Source organism: Bufo gargarizans, chromosome 3 (assembly GCF_014858855.1).
Source record: "Bufo gargarizans isolate SCDJY-AF-19 chromosome 3, ASM1485885v1, whole genome shotgun sequence".
NCBI lineage: Eukaryota > Metazoa > Chordata > Amphibia > Anura > Bufonidae > Bufo > Bufo gargarizans.
This window is the reverse complement of record NC_058082.1, coordinates 21,447,061-21,466,079: the sequence shown is the minus strand read 5'-3', so window position 1 is coordinate 21,466,079 and position 19,019 is coordinate 21,447,061. Positions and strand designations below refer to the sequence as shown.

General features: G+C 43.8%; 1 protein-coding gene across 1 annotated transcript in view; it reads left to right on the top strand.

Annotated features, from left to right (window-relative positions):
• The window catches only part of ARHGAP42 (Rho GTPase activating protein 42), a 301,803-nt gene that overhangs the window by 111,607 nt on the left and 171,177 nt on the right, over nt 1–19,019 (top strand). The window contains exon 2 of the mRNA XM_044285062.1: nt 9,146–9,241. Within this exon, the coding sequence (XP_044140997.1) occupies nt 9,146–9,241 (96 nt within the window). The remainder of the gene's footprint in view (nt 1–9,145; nt 9,242–19,019) is intronic.

The following is a 19,019-nucleotide window of genomic DNA, read 5'->3' as shown; positions in this document are numbered from 1 at the left end:
TTCTTCTTTTATACCCTTTCTTGCCAGCCACGCTGTGGAGTACTTGGACGCGTGTGATGGAGCATTGTCCTGCATGAAAATCATGTTTTTCTTGAAGGATGCAGACTTCTTCCTGTACCACTGCTTGAAGAAGGTGTCTTCCAGAAACTGGCAGTAGGACTGGGAGTTGAGCTTGACTCCACCCTCAACCCGAAAAGGCCCCACAAGCTCATCTTTGATGATACCAGCCCAAACCAGTACTCCACCTCCACCTTGCTGGCGTCTGAGTCGGACTGGAGCTCTCTGCCCTTTACCAATCCAGCCACGGGCCCATCCATCTGGCCCATCAAGACTCACTCTCATTTCATCAGTCCATAAAACCTTAGATCTTGAGATATTTCTTGGCCCAGTCTTGACGTTTCAGCTTGTGTGTCTTGTTCAGTGGTGGTCGTCTTTCAGCCTTTCTTACCTTGGCCATGTCTCTGAGTATTGCACACCTTGTGCTTTTGGGCACTCCAGTGATGTTGCAGCTCTGAAATATGGCCAAACTGGTGGCAAGTGGCATCTTGGCAGCTGCACGCTTGACTTTTCTCAGTTCATGGGCAGTTATTTTGCGCCTGGGTTTTTCCACATGCTTCTTGCGACCCTGTTGACTATTTTGAATGAAACGCTTGATTGTTCGATGATCACGCTTCAGAAGCTTTGCAATTTTAAGAGTGCTGCATCCCTCTGCAAGATATCTCACTATTTTTGACTTTTCTGAGCCTGTCAAGTCCTTCTTTTGACCCATTTTGCCAAAGGAAAGGAAGTTGCCTAATAATTATGCACACCTGATATAGGGTGTTGATGTCATTAGACCACACCCCTTCTCATTACAGAGATGCACATCACCTAATATGCTTAATTGGTAGTAGGCTTTCGAGCCTATACAGCTTGGAGTAAGACAACATGCATAAAGAGGATGATGTGGTCAAAATACTCATTTGCCTAATAATTCTGCACTCCCTGTATGTCCAGGATTAGCAAAACATAGCTGCTTTTTTCCAAAAACAGCGCCACTCCTGACCACAGGTCACGGGTGGTATTGCAGCTCTGCCCTTTCACCTCAGTGAAGCTAACATACAGTTCCAGACACAACCTGTAGACAGGGCGCCAATGTTTTTTGTTAGAAAGCAGCTACGTTTTTCAAGTTCTGGATTCTCCTTTAAGTCTCTACTTGGTCTCCAGACAATTAAATATAGGGTAGCTACCCTGACCAGGGCGGGTTCACATCACCGTTATGAATTCCGTAATTGTTTTCCGTTATAACATGGCTATGATCGAAAATAACGGAATTCATGAGACACAATTCAAAACGGAAACCTTTAGAGGCATTCAGTTTTGATCCGTCATAACAGAAGTCTATGGGCAGCATAACCGATCCGTCTGCCGACAGGACTTTGTTTTCCGTCTTGCATAACCGAAACCAGACGGATCCGTTATGCTTTCCCATAGACTTCTGCTATGACGGATCAAAACTGTATGCCTCCAAAGGTTTCTATTTTGAATTCCATCTTAAAAATTCTAATATTTTCCCTTATAACCATGTTAAAACAATAATGAAATGCATAACGGTGATGTGAACAAGCCCTTAAAGGGCATCTGTCAGCAGTTCTGTTCCTATTACAACGAAATTCCCCCAATGTACGTGATGATACAATCCCTTTAAAGGGGTTATCCCATGACTAATGTAAAAAAAAAAGAGAATCAAACATCATATAGTACATGACAATCTCCTTCTAACAAAGCTAGAACCAGCCCTGTACCTCACATGGATCCAGAGATCTCCTCATTCATTGCTCTGCTACATTTATATAAATCTGGCAGCTCAGGGGGGGGCGTGTCCTTTCTGCTGCTGCTCAGGGGGCGTGTCCATGCTCTCCCTATCACAGCTCAGGAGGCAGTTGAAAGATGAAACTGAGCATGTGTGGCCATCTCACTGAGCAGGACAAAGAAATAAGAAAAAACAAACAGCAGGTGGCGCTGTACAGATACATTTTATTGAATAACTCAGTTGCTAGGCATCATTTTTAATTACATGCAATTCTAAAAACATTCAGATCCAGGTGCTGGTTTGAAAACTGTATAACATATTTTGTGGGACAACCCCTTTAATGCTAAAATTCTGGCTCTAGAAATGACCTCACTTCACCCTAGTTACGTTTTGATGACTCTTTTTATGAAAATTGGTTAAGTTGGCTGATCCAGGAAAACTGGCATTGTAATGGTACGGCCTGGATCGATTAGAACATTTCCTCAAGGTCATGCTCTTCAAAGGTGGATTCCACGACTGAATTCTGCCAGAATCTGCTCTCATTCTGTGTTTTCTGCCCCCTTCACATTCTCCATCCAGCTCAGCCCTCAAAATCCAGGGTGGCTTTGCCTAAAGCACCGTCGTTGCCCCCAAGCAAGCTCCATAATTGGTGCAGGGAGGTTCTCCAAGATGTTACCTGTGCCAGTGGTGCCATTGTAGCCCGGGCAGATGAAATAATACGACCTGTTTGAAGTTTTACAGCTTCTTAGCATCTTACAAACACAGGTTTGGCTGCATGTTAGGGTCCATTCACACATCCGTAAGTGTTTTGCGGATCGGCAAATTGCAGATCCACAAAACACGGACACCGGCAATGTGCGTTCCGCATTTTGCGGACTGCACATCGCCGACACTCATATAGAAAATGCCTTTTCTTGTCCGCAATTGCGGACAAGAATAGGACATGTTCAATTTTTTTTTTGCGGAACGGAAGTGCGGATTCGCAAATGCGGATGTAGACAGCACATTCTGGCCCCACTGAAAATTAATGGGTCCGCACCTGTTCCGCAAAATTCCCATTTTGTGGACGTGCAAATGGACCCTTGGTTAGGACTCATTTCACACAAACGTATTTTCTTTCTGTGTCCATTCCGGGGTTTTTTTTCGGGCCGTATGCGGAACCATTCACTTCAATAGGTCCGTATGTCCGTATTTCCGTTCTGCAAAAGAATAGAACATGTCCTATTATTGTCCGCATTACGGACAAGGATAGGACTGTTCTATTAGGGGCCAACTATTCTGTTCCGCAAAATACGGAATGCACATGGACATCATCCGTATTTTTTGCAGATCTGTTTTTTGCGGACCGCAACATACATACGTTCGTGCGCATGAGCCCTCACATACCAAATCTGCATCCCAGCTGGAGAGCGCTCAGATAACAGAGAGCAATATCTAGAAACAGAGATGAAACCGACCAGGGACTTCTCCTCCGCTCATTGACATGATACAGGGGGCATCGCCGCTTATCTCCACAGCTGGGATGATTAAGGTGTTGCAGACATTCTCAGCGTGGCTTTACGGATTCTTAGTCGTTTTCGTAGGTCGAGTTTCACGCTGGCTCCTCTTGGCTGGAAAAAGCGACCTCAGGGTATATTTTGGAATGTCTGTTAGATAAGCTATTAAAATCAATCACGTATCATTGGAACCAGATGTTGCTTTGGCTCGAGGACTGGTCTTTAAGGGTTCTTTTAGATTTCCAGGGATCGTTTAAATATGTAAAATGCGTCTCGGGCTTTATATTTATAGACTATGGGAAATGCGGGTGAACGAACGTTAATTCTGTGGAGTTACCATAACCTACTGCTGATGACCATGGCTGAAAGAAAACGCCCTACCTAATGTATACTGAGCCTCAGGAACTCTGTGTGCCTCCATAATGCCTCTCTTGCCTGCATGAGGCCTTATTCTGTGGTTAGGGAGATGCTCTCCTTAGTAAATGCTTGTATGCCCTGTGGAATAACAGCGCTGCAGCTTCCTGTCTCAGTATTTTCCACGTTCCTCTGTTATTCCTCTTGGAAATGCATGACTAAATTTACGACCATTTCCCTTGCTAACAGAGCGTGTCTCTGCATAGTCTGCCCCTGGCCAGTCAGTTCTTGACACTGTAGGCACATGACCCATTGACAAGCTGGACATTGTATTGCAGAATCCTGGAAATTCATTCATAAAATTCCAGTAGGAATAATAAAGGAATGGCACAACATAGAGTGATAAGAATAGATGCTCCAGAATTTTTATTACATGGGGGTTGCGCCGTAAGCCGGATTCTTGGGACTAATGCACACTGCGCACTAAGATGCACTGACTGGGTCAGGTATAGGTAATAGTTAATAGTTTTTGTTCGTGACGCCAATTGCAGTGTGCGCAGGCTATAGTCTCAGGGCCCTTTAAGGTGTTGAAACTCACGTACCAGGTGAGGAATGCCAGAGTGGTGTAATGTCTCTGTGTAGCGGTAGTGCTAGTGTCAACGGTGTCTCCCACCTTGATACGGCTGGACTCCTGGATCCTGGCTCACTTGCAATAAATGAGTGTTGCTAGTAGGAGTAATTGAGGAATGAATGAGATCCAGACTTGAATTATAATTCAACTTGTCTGTACTGGATGCAGCAGTAATCCACATGAGATACAGCAATAGTCCTTTAGGTCCCAGCAGGTATGGGCAATATGTGGCAGGGATCAATATCTCTTCTGCTTCTTATCATATGCCTGGAGAATACGGCAGGTATCTATCTTCTGCTCTGTCTGTCTTCTGCTTGATATGGGCCTGACTAGCTGAGGAGGGTGGCTTCTCCTGGTCTCTGGATATGTACTCACAGCTATGCTCACAGGGAATGGCTCTTCCTGGAGGCTGGAGGTGCTGCTTGCTTGTCAACCAGCTGAGGCTGATGGCTCAGGCTGGGAAGGTTCTCTGGTCTCAACCGAGACAGGGTCCTGATTTGGGATCCCTAGAACTGGGAGTTCCTACTAACACAACCTTCCCCTAGCTGGGGGGCTGGTACACTAACTAGAACTTCCTCTCCTCCCCATGAGACAAGACATGGGACCGGCCCACTTCTGCTCACAAAGGGGGGGCTAAACTGGAATGTACTATTCCAGTTTAGGAACACTAAACTGTCTAAGGTCCTGCTACATATCGCTGCCACCTGCTGGTGTAGCATAGAAATTACAGCATAATACATGAAACAGGCCTAGAAAATACATATAATAACAATAAATTATACAGACGGACAATACACATACACTTAACATGTGGTAGCTGGGAAAAAGAGTTTGGTAACATACTCCGGGATGTTACAGTTGGTAGTAGTTACTAAAAAACGGACATGTCAGGAGAGGGGACAGGTCCTCTTTAATACTGCCCTGTATAGATCATAGACTCCAGCTGTTGTAGAACTACACCCAGTGAATAAAGATGAATGGCGGCACTCACCTAATATTCACTGGGTATTTGCATCTTTACCTACATGGCTGAGCACCACTTGTTGCTGCTTCTTAGTGATCACCCTAATACCTTTGTGTCTCAGATCCAGATCCAGGAGCTCTGGGATTTGTAGTGCCACCACTATTCTGTCTGAATTTAAAAATGGTTGTTGTGGAACTACAATTCCCAGCTTGCGCCATTCATTTTTATGAGCGTTCTGTGAAGAGCAGAGCAACAATGCATGCTGGGAGTTGTAGTTTCACAACAGCTGGCGTGCAGGAGGTTGTTATTTCTTCAAAGCTGTCTTCCAATTTTAAACATTATTCCATATTCCAAATCCCACCTCCGAGACCCTCACCTGACAGGAGAATCGGGGTCCGGTGACCCCCTGCGTACAGTAGATGGCTTTTCCAATAACTCCCATTGACTTCAATGGAAAGTGCCACAAGCGAGAGCGGCCACCACACCATGGAACTCAATGGAGAATGCAGCAGCCGATCAGCGAAGTAGTGCTTTGACTGGATTCCCGTTCACCAGTAGGCAATGGCCCCACCTATCAGGCATTTATGGTATCCTGCAGACGGGAATACGCCTTTAATACCCTTAAAGAGGACCGGACATATTTCTTCCCGTACAGTTATTACATTTTCTATCCTCAGGTCTTTCACGTAGATTACAGCTGTTTTCCTTGTAGTCCAAAATCTCAGAAGGGATTTAATTGCACGGGAAGTCTTGGACAGTGCATCGGATATTCAAGTGCTCTTTGGGGATCTAATTATTATAATCAATGACCATTTAGCTCAGCGGGTCTCGAATGGCTGGAAGAAGCTTTGAGGGAAAATGACCTTTAAATAAAGCCCGATGATAAAAAATGATACTTCTGCGCCGGGAGGTATTTTCAAGTAAATGGATGATAATTCTCCACCTGAAACGGCCGACGGCTCAACAATGGACCGGCTAAACTTAGATTTTGATTGATAGGCAGCAATTACTGGTTTGAACCGCTGACCCTTATTAACGGTGCGGCGGTATAATCCGTTGCGTCATATGGCAGAGATGTATGAACAATGCTATTTATCGACAGCGTGGCCATAAAAAGAGCCTGGTGACCCCCATAGGGTTAATGGCCTGTCAGTGGTCCTCAACATGAATGGGGGCCTGGCTGTAAATTGCCTAAAACGTTCTCATATTGACAGCATTTAAAGGGTTATTCCTTTCTCGGCGCAACGAATGGTTATCTGATTTCTCAATAGATTTTATGCGTTTTTCATGATCCCTGTTTGCTGTCGACCACTGCCAATGGATAGAAATCTGTCTAAGAGCTCTGATAACTGTACTGTGATGAGCCGTGCCCCTGTGTGTCCATCACAGGACCAGGAGACAGATTTCTATCCGCACAGAGCAATGAAAGAGGGTTGCCTTTCAATGACAGCAAGCAGAGATTTCGAAAACCAAGAGAAATTGGGTAAAGTATATTGGAAAATGGAATGAATTTTAAAGGGCTCATCCCATGAAATGAAAATCAGACATCATATAGTACATGACTATCTCTTTCTAACAAAGCTAGAACCAGCCCTGTACCTCACATGGATCCAGAGATCTCACCATTCATGGCTCTGCTAGATTTATATCAAGCTGGCAGCTCAAGGGGAGTGTCCTTTCTGCTGCAGCTCAGGGGGCGTGTCTCAGCTCTCCCTATCACAGCTCAAGGGGAGTGTCCTTTCTGCTGCAGCTCAGGGGGCGTGTCTCAGCTCTCCCTATCACAGCTCAGGGGGGGTGTCCATGCTCTCCCTATCACAGCTCAAGGGGAGTGTCCTTTCTGCTGCAGCTCAGGAGGCGTGCCCGTGTTCTCTCTATCACAGCTCAGGAGGCAGTTGAAGGATGAAACTGAGCATGTGCGGCCTTCTCAGTGAGCAGGACAAAGAAATAAGAAAAAAACTAACAGCAGGTGGCGCTATACAGATACATTTTATTGAATAACTCAGTGGCTATGCTACATTTTTAATGACATGCAATTACAAAAGTATTCAGATTCAGGTGCTGGTTTGAATACTGTACAATATTTTTTGTGAGACAACCCCTTAAATTGATATATTGGTGGAAGCCGGAATACAAAGTAAAGTAAAGTAAAAATTCTAAGATTAAGACGAATAAGACATAATATCAAACATTAATGAAATTAAAAAATTTACATTGTTCAGTCCCCTTTTCTATGGACTTGAAGGTGATGCATGTGCCTCATCAGGGTTATGACAGAGCTGTGTCCGTGACCATCACATGACCAAGGCAAATTCGCGTAAGCAACTAATATTTTTATTAACTGTCAGCAAGCAGAGATCCTAATCTATTACCAAACGTTCTGTTTTTACGGATGCTGAAAGGGGTATTTCAGTTGTAACAAGTTAACCATTTATCCACTGGATAAGGGATAACTGTTAGATTGGTTGGGGTTCGACCACCGTGACCACCCATAATCACGAGAGCGGAGCAGCGGTCAGCATCCACGTTGCGGTTCCATTCATCTTTTTAGGACTGCCCAGTACAGCGCTCAGCTATCTCCTACAGTCCCATACAGTTTAAATGGAGCCAATTGCACATGATTAATCGCCACTTTGGTGGCGCTCCTTTTAAATGAGGGGCAGGGAACTCCCTTTATAGTAATTGGTGGGAGTCTCAAAGGTTGGACTCCCCCCACCAATCTAACAGTTTTCCTCTATATACAGTAGTGCATAGCACATAATTAACAGGAATACCCCCTTTAACTGCTACATTCTTCACTGCCACTGCTGGTCTTTTGACTACTACTGCTGGCGATCATCTGAATACTGCTGCTGGCAATCATGCGATCATTTGAGTACTGTTACTGGCAATGACGTGATCATCTGACTACTGCTGCTGTGAATATTTGATCATCTGACTATTGCTGCTGACAATTATGTGATCATTTGACTACTGCTGCTGGCTCCCATGAGATCATTTGACTACAGGTGTATTAGAATTGACACACATGCTTTATGAGACGTGTTATCTAAACTAAATGCATTAAGCAAACACCTTTTAATTCAGTTTTAAGATAACGTGATGAGTTAAGAAATGTGAGTTAAGAGTTTATGTGTTAACCCTGCTACATCTGTACTTCTGGTGATCATGTGATTATTTGACTACTCCTGGTGATGATGCAATCTTTTGACTACTGCTGATGGTGATCATGTGATTCTTTGACTACTCATGGTGATCATGTGATCTTTTGACTACTGCTGCTGGCAATCATGTGATTATTTGATTTGCTGCTGGCGATCATGTAATCTTTTGACTACTGCTGCCGGCGATCATGTGATCTTTTGACTACTGCTGCCGGCGATCATGTGATCTTTTGACTACTGCTAGCAATCATGTGATTATTTGACTACTGCTGCCGCCGATCATTTGATCTTTTGACTACTGCTGCCGGCGATCATGTAATCTTTTGACTACTGCTGCCGGCAATCATGTGATCTTTTGACTACTGCTAGCAATCATGTGATTATTTGACTACTGCTGCCGGCGATCATGTGATCTTTTGACTACTGCTGCTGGCGATCATGTGATTATTTGACTACTGCTGCCGGCGATCATGTGATCTTTTGACTACTGCTAGCAATCATGTGATTATTTGACTACTGCTGCCGCCGATCATTTGATCTTTTGACTACTGCTGCTAGCAATCATGTGATTATTTGACTACTGCTGCCGGCGATCATGTGATCTTTTGACTACTGCTGCTGGCAATGATGTCATCATATGACTGCTGTAACATTATCATGCCTTTTTTCCTTTGGGGCTGCAATGACTCTCTACCATGGCTTAAATCTGACATGGCCAATTAACCCTTTTTCTGCTGTTTATTTCAGATCTTTCCATAGCCGTGCAGAAGTTTTCCCATTCCTTGCAAGATTTTCAGTTTGAATGTATCGGTGATGCCGAAACAGATGATGAAATTAACATTGGTGAGTGCTGCTTCTTATAATAATATATTATGTACAAAGAGTCATAAAAGTTAGAATATATGATGGAGGACATCTGTAAGGACCACCGGAGCGCTTTCCCATATGACCAATCACAGCACTGATTGCTTTGCCCAATATTAATAGAAAGCTGTAGTGACTGGTCTCCAGTTTTCCTTTCTTAAAGGGATAGTACAGAAGTAGTAAAATATGCCAGCACCAAATCTACCCACTGGTTCTGTATGGTATTGTACAGTATCTCAGACCCATTCACTTCAATGCTGCTAATTTGCAATACCAGACACAACCTATGGGCAGGTGTGGCGCTGTGTTTGGAACAAAACAGACATGTTTTTTTTATCCTAGACAATCCCCATTATTCCTTTGCAGGCCATGTATGGTGCGGATGTTGTGTTTTTAAAGATGGCACCCGCTCAGGAACTCAGCCAGTGCCATAGGTGGCAGGTGCCTGCTGTTTTACACAGCTGATATTCACCAGGCATATTCATGATCAACTCCGATCACAGAAATGTATCCACTCAAATGTGACCACAGCATCTGAACAGTCATTTAGAAGGAGGGTGCTCCTATTGACAACTGGATGCCCCCCCCCCCCCCCCCATCCTTTCCATTGCAAGGAGATTTCAGGAGTCATTCAGTAAAGTTACTATGGCAGTTGGGAGTTTTGTGAAGGCTCCAAGGCTGCCATTGCAAAGTTCCTATTAAGCCCTGCCTCAATAAATAGTAAACTACAGCAGTCTATAGTATAAAGGAGCCTTTAGATGGGACAATTCAGCAGGCGTTCCTTTCCTGCAATCGCCTGCTCATCAGTGGAGGAGACCATTATATTTACAAGTAGCGATCTCCTCCACAGTATGGGGAGGAGTGATCGCTAATGCCATCGTTCGTTCCCATACAGACTCATTGTTTGCCGCTTAGCCCCATTGAAGTGAAACCCCAGTGATTAGATGCTGATGATCTATCCAAAAGATAGATCATCAGTAATGATAAGGTACAGGAACCCCTTTAAGTACCCCTGGGTGGCTGTCCATAGACTGCAGGAAGCGAGCACACCCTATAGGCCATGAGAGGCACTGCTGGCAAGAAGCAGGCCATGGCCTGCGAGGGAAAACAGCCAGGCAGCCCCGGTGGCCAGGACCACCGAGAAGAAGGAAAGGAAGGCCGGCAGGTCTGGGCCACTGGAGCCTGGGACCGGAGGGGCAGGTGAGCAGAGCCGCTCAGCTCTCCTTGGCAGGCACTGGCCATTGATATAACACACCCTCTTCTATCCATTAAATTAAGTGGCCTATCCTAAAAAAAAAAAAAGGCATCAATATTAAAGTCCAGAAAACCCATATGAGGGTGGATTCACACCCAGGTTCTACTGGCATCTATCAGCATTTTTTTATTTATTTTTTTGCCGTTTATTGCACAGACTTTTTAATGCATTTTTCTACAGACTTTTTACATTGTTTTTGGTCCCCTGGAGTCTTCTTAAAATCGCAGCATTTTCTTTTTTTTTTTGGGCAGTTTCCCTTTCTATTAAACAAAAAAGGATGGGAAAAATGCAAATAACACACTGTGTGACAAAAATAATGCCAACCCTCCAAAAAAACACACGAGCCAAAAAACAAAAACTGTGGCAGCTCCCTAACACCACATCTTGCATTGCTGGGCCTATGGTTTCCTTCTGTGCCTCTTGAAGGCACATGGGGAGGTCTTGTGATCCTATAAGTTTACTGTGATCCGGAGATTTGTCAGGTCAAGCAGGGGACACATCTGAACAGTATTAGTGACAGTACGGAGGCCGGGGCGGATCATCCGCTCCGTGGATTTGGTCCCAATGGTATAATGATGGTGGTGAGAGTGGAAACTGTGGTCTGCTTCGTTTGTGTGGCTCCTGTAACAATTGGAGTCCTGTGAAAGTGTTCTTTACGTGTCACTTATTAGATACAATGTAGCAGCACAATATACCGCAGATGATACACATTACAGGATTACTGCAGGACCAGATGCCTTCAAGGTTTGTTATGTACAGTAAGTGAATACTGTATCGAGGGGGGCGTTACCTTTGTGATACAACGTCTGATTCTCTTTCCTGTACTCGCAATCTGCTTTAAAAACTTGCAAAATGTGCACAAAAAGTTTATTTTTGTTTACAAAATAAGAGTATATCATTGGGCAATCTCAACCCTTCCCAAGAGCACAAATGTAGCACAGGACGTGTGCCTGACCAGCAGTGTTCAAATGGGGGACACAGGACACAGTGGTCGCTAGAGGTCACAGCAGTGGGACCCCCATTGATCACTTATCACCTATCCTGTGAATGGTAGATCTCCTAGTGATGACACCTCCAGTGATCAGGACTCATCACCTATGCTGTCTGCAGCTGACACTTCTGACATGCCTGTTTTAATAAATACTTGGATTCTTCTCTGTAGCTCTCTGTTGCGCCATTCCTCTGTTATTCCTCCTATAAATGTATGAATTAATTGTCAACTTGTCAGTGTGGTATGTCCGGACACAGTCTGACTGGTCAGCACTCATTGGACAGCATTGAGCGTGTAGGGGCGCTCCCCATTCACAAGGGAATTAGTAACACCCAGTTTGTCATTGTGTTCATACATTTCCCTGAGGAATAAAAGAGTTCTAAGAAAAGAACTAAAGAATTGTTATATTATGAGGAGTACAAGTAAGTACTAAAACAGACATGTCAGAAGAGCTGGCAGATCCTCGTTATGGACCGCATAACTGATATTCCCAGCTCGGTGACCATATTAATAAATCTGTTATGTTCATGTTCTCAGCTTCTCCTATAGAAATCCCTTTGGACCCCTTCAAATAGCAGAATTTGCCATCAGAATTTGCAGCGGACACCACACTAAAATTCCAGCGGCGGCCGTGTGGTGTCTGCCTCCCATTGTTTTCAGTTTTAGGCTGCTCTGTAGTTCATGGGCTGGCGGTATAAAGCCGCGACCACGTTAAGACAGGGCACCTTTGGGGACATTTTTTAATTATTGCATTAAATTTAGTTTGGACAAAGTTTTTTTTTTTCAATTCGTCCTTATTAAAAATTCTTAGCAGTTTGTATTGTGCAGCCTTCAGTTTCTGCCTCTGCAGGATGTTGCTTCTCCCTCTCAGAGAATCCTTCAGAGAGTCACGATCTGTAGCCTTTGGGGATCATTTAGTAACAAATATACGCCACTTATTGGTATATATCTGTTGCATATTGCGGCACAAAGGTTATTTGCACTGCAATCTGCGACTTCTTCCCTTTTTCGCCACTAAACTCCAGGTCTTAAAAAGGAGGCCTGACGTGGGTGGGGAAAAGGGCGTGCCGGCAGGCCGTCTCATTTATCATTTTCAATGCCTGTTTTAGGGTCCAACTGCAAAAAAAAGGGGGGGGGGGGTCAGTCAGCACATCCCAATGCGCAGGTGCACTCCACCATGGCTAGAAACATGGAGAAAAAAAACTCAATGCAACAGCACTCTGCAAACACAAATAACGTACAATAATGCCATCATTATAGAAAATATTCTGGTGCTAATGCTACGCTTATTTTGTAAATTTGAGATACTTGGCGAATTCATTTTGTACTAAATTATTTGGGCCCGTCTGCCGGCGTCAAGGCGATCTCTATAAGACTGGAACCTAACACTAAATACTACCTGTTATGTGCCATACTGGTCACCATAAAATTTAGGGAGTGCAGGTTCCACATGCATGCTGGGTCCACAAATTGTGGATCTGCAAAACACGGACACTGGACATGTGCGTTCCACATTTTGCGGACCGCACATGGCCGGCACTCTGATAGAAATGCCTATTTTTGTCCGGGGCTGCGGACAAGAATAGAACATGCTCTATATTTTTTGCAGGGCAGCAGAATGGAACTAAGGATGCGGACAGCAGACTGTGTGCTGTCCGCATCTTTTGCAGCCCCATTGAAATTAATGGGTCTGCACCCGTTCCGCAAAATTGCAGAACGGATGCGGAACCATTCATACGGGCATGTGAATGGACCCTTAGGCGTAGAAAATGTCTAAATCTACTCCAACAAGAGAGCTGGTGTCGATTTAGACAAGTGTAAAGTCCTCCTAAGTTATTTAGAGGCCGGCGCCGCTACGTAACTTAGGCAAATAAATCGCCATCACAGGAGGGACCAAGACCGGCATCTAAAGCGCCAGTCTTCATGTCCCCCTTTATCTTTATCTTCCTTACAGTTGATAAACACTAATTTAAGCTAAATTCTTATCAAAATGATTTGGTCGTGTGACTTTTCTTAGACTTGCTGTCACACAAGGGCGTGTAGCCCCAGTCTTAAAGGGCCCTAAGGGAAGGCTTATGTTCTGGATAACTGCTTTAACCTGGTGTTACACATATTTTTTATTTTTTTTTGTGTTTTTGAATGCTTTTGCAAAACTCCAACTTCAGATGTTGCATGGAAATTTCTGGGAAATATTAAACTCGGGACATGAATGATTTTTTGTGGTTCTCTGTTTTTTCACCATTGAAGTGTGTTTTTTGGCTCAATGGGAGTTTTTTTCCCCCCAAACTGCAACAGCAATTTTAGTTTTTTTCTTGGCGTTTATGCATGGTATTTAATGATGCTTTTCCCCCATGCAGTCTCCAAGTGAAGTAACATCACAAGGGGCACACAAAAATGGCAGGTACTGAAGCAAACTGTGAGCAAGTCAGGCACTGCTAGGCGGAAGCCTCCCAATGATGTCACCGGCACTGATGGGCGATCTTTAGCATTGCCCTAGCTGTTTTATAGGCCATGGAAGCGCTAAAGCCCGCCAATTAGTGCCGGTGATATCACCAGGCTCATTGCTAGGCGGAAGCCTCCACCTACCTATCCACGAAGAGCCTAAAAAAAGTCAACGGATCTGATTCAGCGCAGGGCAAAGGAGTGCATTGGAGCATGAAATGCTCCGATGCTCATGTCAGAGGGGTTACCTGGGTGAAAACGGGGATATGTCTGGGTTCAACCCATTTAACACAATTTTGTATTAAACGAGGCATGGACTCGCGGGGCAGGGATGTAATATCACCACTTTACAAATCGCTTTGGTGCGGCCTCATCTGGAATTAGCAATGTCTAAGGGGGGACATGATTACAAAAAATATGGTGAAAAGCTGTTCCATGTAAAATGCCCTCAAAAGACAAGGGGGTACTGCCTCCGACTGGAGAAGAAAAAGTTCAGTCTCCAGAGGCATCACGTTTTATTTACTGTAAGAACTGTAAATCTGTGAAATAGTCACCTTAGGACGTGGTCACAACAGAAACAGGTGGTAGTTTAAAAAAAAAAATGCCTTAGATGAATTCTTAAAATTGAATAGCATTTATGCTTATGAAAATGTATAGAAGTCTGGGTCTCCCTTTCTTTTTCAAAAAATCACATCCTCACCCATTCCTTTGTTGAACTTGAAGGACTTGTGTCTTGTTTCAACTGTATTAACTGTGTAACAATGTGTATGAAGAAGCACTAAAAGGGGTTGTCTGAGATTCTGATATTTTTGACCTATCCCCAGGATAGGTCATCAATGTGAGATCGGAAGGAGTCCAACACTCAGGATCCTGCTGGTCAGCTGTTTGAGGATAGGCCACCAATGTTCAAAATTTCAGAAAACACCTTTAAGCTGGCCATACCCATTATATGAAAGTCAAATGAACCCACAATCTTGGAAGGATCAGCCAGCAATCTAATGTGCTTTCCAACAGTTCCCAGCTCCAGATGTCAGGGGAAAAAAGATTAAAATCCAACATGCCCAGTCCTTTCTTCCTACAGGAGATAAGCCAGTGCCAGAGGTGTTTGGTAGCTGCTTATTCCCCTCTCCTCATTGAAGTGAGCATGTACTATCAGCTGAGTGTAGACCATCAACAGAAATGTACAATATGACCAGCAGAGATACCGATGGAGAAATCACTGAAACTCTAAGTCAGGTTAGACCGGGTTCTGCACAGATAAACAAGTCATGCCTTGACAAGTCGGAGACATAAAATACAACTTTATACAAGCTCATCAAAAACATTGAGCAAATGCAAAACAACTGTGTCCTTAAAAAAGTCTAATCTAGAAGTGATCTAGAGGTGTAAGACTTCTGGATTATACTAGAAACACAAGTTTTGCTACCATGAATATCTCAAATCTCGTCAGCCCAAGGTATAAGTATAGAACGTTATGATATAATAAGACATTATGATCGGTAGGGTACAGTTTTTGGGACCCCCACCGATCCGGGAAAAAAGGGATGGAGATCCTTTTGGTATATCTCTTGCACTGCAATGCTGCTGGCTACCAAAAGTGCAGAGAACTCCAACTCAGTCCATTCATGTCAAAGCCATATTGCTACTACCACATTACCTAAGCATTCTTCTTCTTGGAGTGTCCCCTTGGTATATTCTCCTGAGCGTGTGACTGATTGTTGGCCATTATCCTTCTGGCTCTTGTTTGGGTGACCACATTAAAGCAGTTTTTGTATAGAAAAAATAGTCTTTTGTTTCTCACATTTTTATTTTTCATTGATATGAGGTGGTAAACGAGTCATCTTCTGCCCTGTAGATTATGTTGGCAGCACATCCTATGATTACATGGGGAGATACACCGTCGACAAGCTCTTTGCTCATTTGTTGGCTGGTTGTGGCCCCGTTCACTTAGGGTGATCATCTCTTGTTTAAGCGTTCATTGGCCCATGCATAAGGGCTTTAAGGGAGTTATCCCATGATCAATCTAAAAAATGAAAACCAGATATTATATAGTACATGACAAGACCTTTCTAATAAAGCTAGAACCATCCCTGTACCTCAGGTGGATCCAGAAAACTCCACATTCATTGTTCCAGTTGCTGTGCTCAGTTCTCTTCTGGCTGGCAGCTCAGGGGGAGTGTCGTTTCCCCTGCAGCTCTCTCTCTATTACAGCTCAGGGGGCGTGTCCATTCTTGGGCGACGTGTCCTTTCCGTTTCAGCTCTCTCCCTGTAACTGTCACAGCTTCTAACAATAAATGTGGCAGGTGGCAGTTAAAGGATGGAACTAAGCATGTGTGACCACCTCAGTAGGTGGATATGTACATTGCTAAAGTATACAGATTAAAACTGGAGAAGGTGGAGCCATTATAATGAAGTAAAGAGAGTAGATCACAACTGGAGCATTTCTGAAACAGAAAGTAAATTACAAAAGTAACTAGTTTATCATGATGGATAATATAAAAATAAAATTTAAAGGTGGCACAACCCCTTTAAATCAGGGCTATATTTACTTATAGGTATTGTAAGCCTTTGCCTATAGTCGGCCATGGAGCACAGACCCCTGGCACGGAAATATTTTCATGCAGTATATTATTTGGTTATCTCTGCATCTGGGACAGAAAAACGAGATTCATCGCTTAAGAGGACAGACCTCCATTCCTGTCTTGCTGTTTACCATGTCTTTGAGAGCGGTGGTGTGAGGTCAGTGGAACACCTGTAGCTGGATGTCTGACTCGCAACCCAATGTTATCCAGACACCTTCTGATGGTTTGCCACCCAATAACTGGCATGTCGATGAACAGGAGGCATCACACAATCATCGCTCATGACTAGATACTACTTTTGAGGTTTCATGTGGCTAAAAAGAAACTTTGCTTTCAGTCTGGTTTTATGCCCCTCCCACATGGCACAGATTGGAGCTAGGTGCTTGAAAATTTGATAATTTGGAGATCAACAACTGCTGCCTCCTCAATTTGCATGACCTTAAAGCTTGTCCTTTTTAGTGTAATTTCAATGTTGAGTATCTAATCCATCTATCTGTCTGTCTATCTATCTTATTCTGGTATGTGTGTGTAGATTCGGATTATTTAGTGGTAATGGGAGGTGGACACCCAAGGAGGGGGATGGGGAAGGCCACCTATGCAGTTGGATGCACCCCTTTATAATCATGTTTTGCTCCTGCATCCAAAGTTATAGTAGTGCAGAATTTGTTATTTTCAAACAAAAAAATTTTTGGGGAAAGGGAGACTTTGGAGTGGGATGAGGCTCTTCATGGAGAACTTATCCATTTGGTTTCCTCACAGCAATGGACAGGAAGCACTAGAATGTGGAGACGCATTTGACAGCAAGCATTGCTGCACATCAGCCCACACATACCTGTTATATAATGCCATTTTTAAGTAGATTTCCATATTATTCACTTTACAAATGTGTTTGATACTCTCCCATGAGCCACCTTACCATCCAGTTTCACGATTCCCACAGAAGGGAAATATCATGTATCAACTCTCTGTGGCAGCCGTTCTTCATACTGATGTGTTTTGCAGACGACAATATGTAAAATTTATAAAATAGTAATTGATTTATATTGTCTTTGTACTCTTTCTAATAACACTGCAAGATTCCTAAGGTCTGAAGATTTCGTACATTTTACCAGCAGATTCTTCCTGTAAAATTATTTTCCTTTCATTGCGCTGAATAAAGTAGTGGCCCCTGTGGAATCCGGGTACAGTGTATCTCTACTCAAAACCTGAAGCTGAGATATGAGGTGCTGTTTATTTGGGGTCCTGATACTCTACTGTCATTACAACTGACTGTGACGTGGCGGGAACACAACCTGTGGGGAAAAAGGAATGTCATAATTGCAGCAAGCAAAATATGGTGCTATGATCCAGTAAAGTACACTATCTCACTACTCTGGCACCCCTCGACACACTTAAAGTAGAACCAAGGTCCACGTAGAAAAAGATTATCTCTTTTTACACTGTCTTCCTGAACTTGTTGTTGAAGTGAGCCCCTGTGGGAGCCGATGTAGAGGATGGGAGTCATAATGGCCCTGATGTAGTGTAGTTGTGCCACAGTGTCCTATCTAGACTGTCGCTCCCCAGGGTCGGTTGCAGTAAAAGTTGTAGCACTAAAGAATAAGGCCAGAATTTAATGTAACAAAGTCATTTTTTACTAAGTGCAACGTAGAACTTGAAATACATACAGTAGCAGCGGGCTTTTGTGCAGTTCTCCTCTGGCACCAGCAAGAATATTGAATCAGGTTGGTTGGTGGCAATTTAGCACTTTGTTTGGTGATGGGTGTCTTTAGCTGTATTCCCTCACTTCACAGCAGTATCTGTAGAAGCTGAATATAGCAGCTCACTCTGGAGTCTGTATCTTCTCAAGGCTTTACTTGAGACAATTTTGTAATGGTTCTTTCTAGAAATCAGGAGTAGGAGTAATGCAGACAGCGTCCTCTCCACTCTGCAGCTACACAGGATCCCCCTCTTGACAGGAAGCAGCACCAGCCCACTCCTACCAGGAGGAGAGGAATGGGGTGGTTAATCCTGGTCCTGCCAACCTTTGCCATACCTTCCTTGGTGGTAGTGATAGCCAGGAAACAAACATTAAAATACAATGCATAACAATAAACAATTGTAGTACCCCCAGGTCCGGGTCGGAGGTACCAGGTAGTGGGACAGTGTAGTATACTGAATAATAGCATAGTAGAATTGTTTTAATAGTTTACTGCACATTACAACATGAATTGTGTCATCTTGACACAAGTGTGACCAAGGATCACAGAGGAGCCCTAACCTTAAAGGTGTTGTATGAGAAGAATAAGGGGATTCAGGTTGAGCTGCAATACCAGACACAGCTCATGGTCAACTGTGGAGCTGCTTCTGGTAAAAAATAAAAACCACTGAGGTCTGCAAACCTAGATCAAAATTCCAAAATGAATTCAGACCTCAGACCAGAGCTCCACAGGCTGCCAGAACATGCTTTAAGTTCTAGTTTTCCAATGGCTGCTTGGCTTGGCCTCGGGT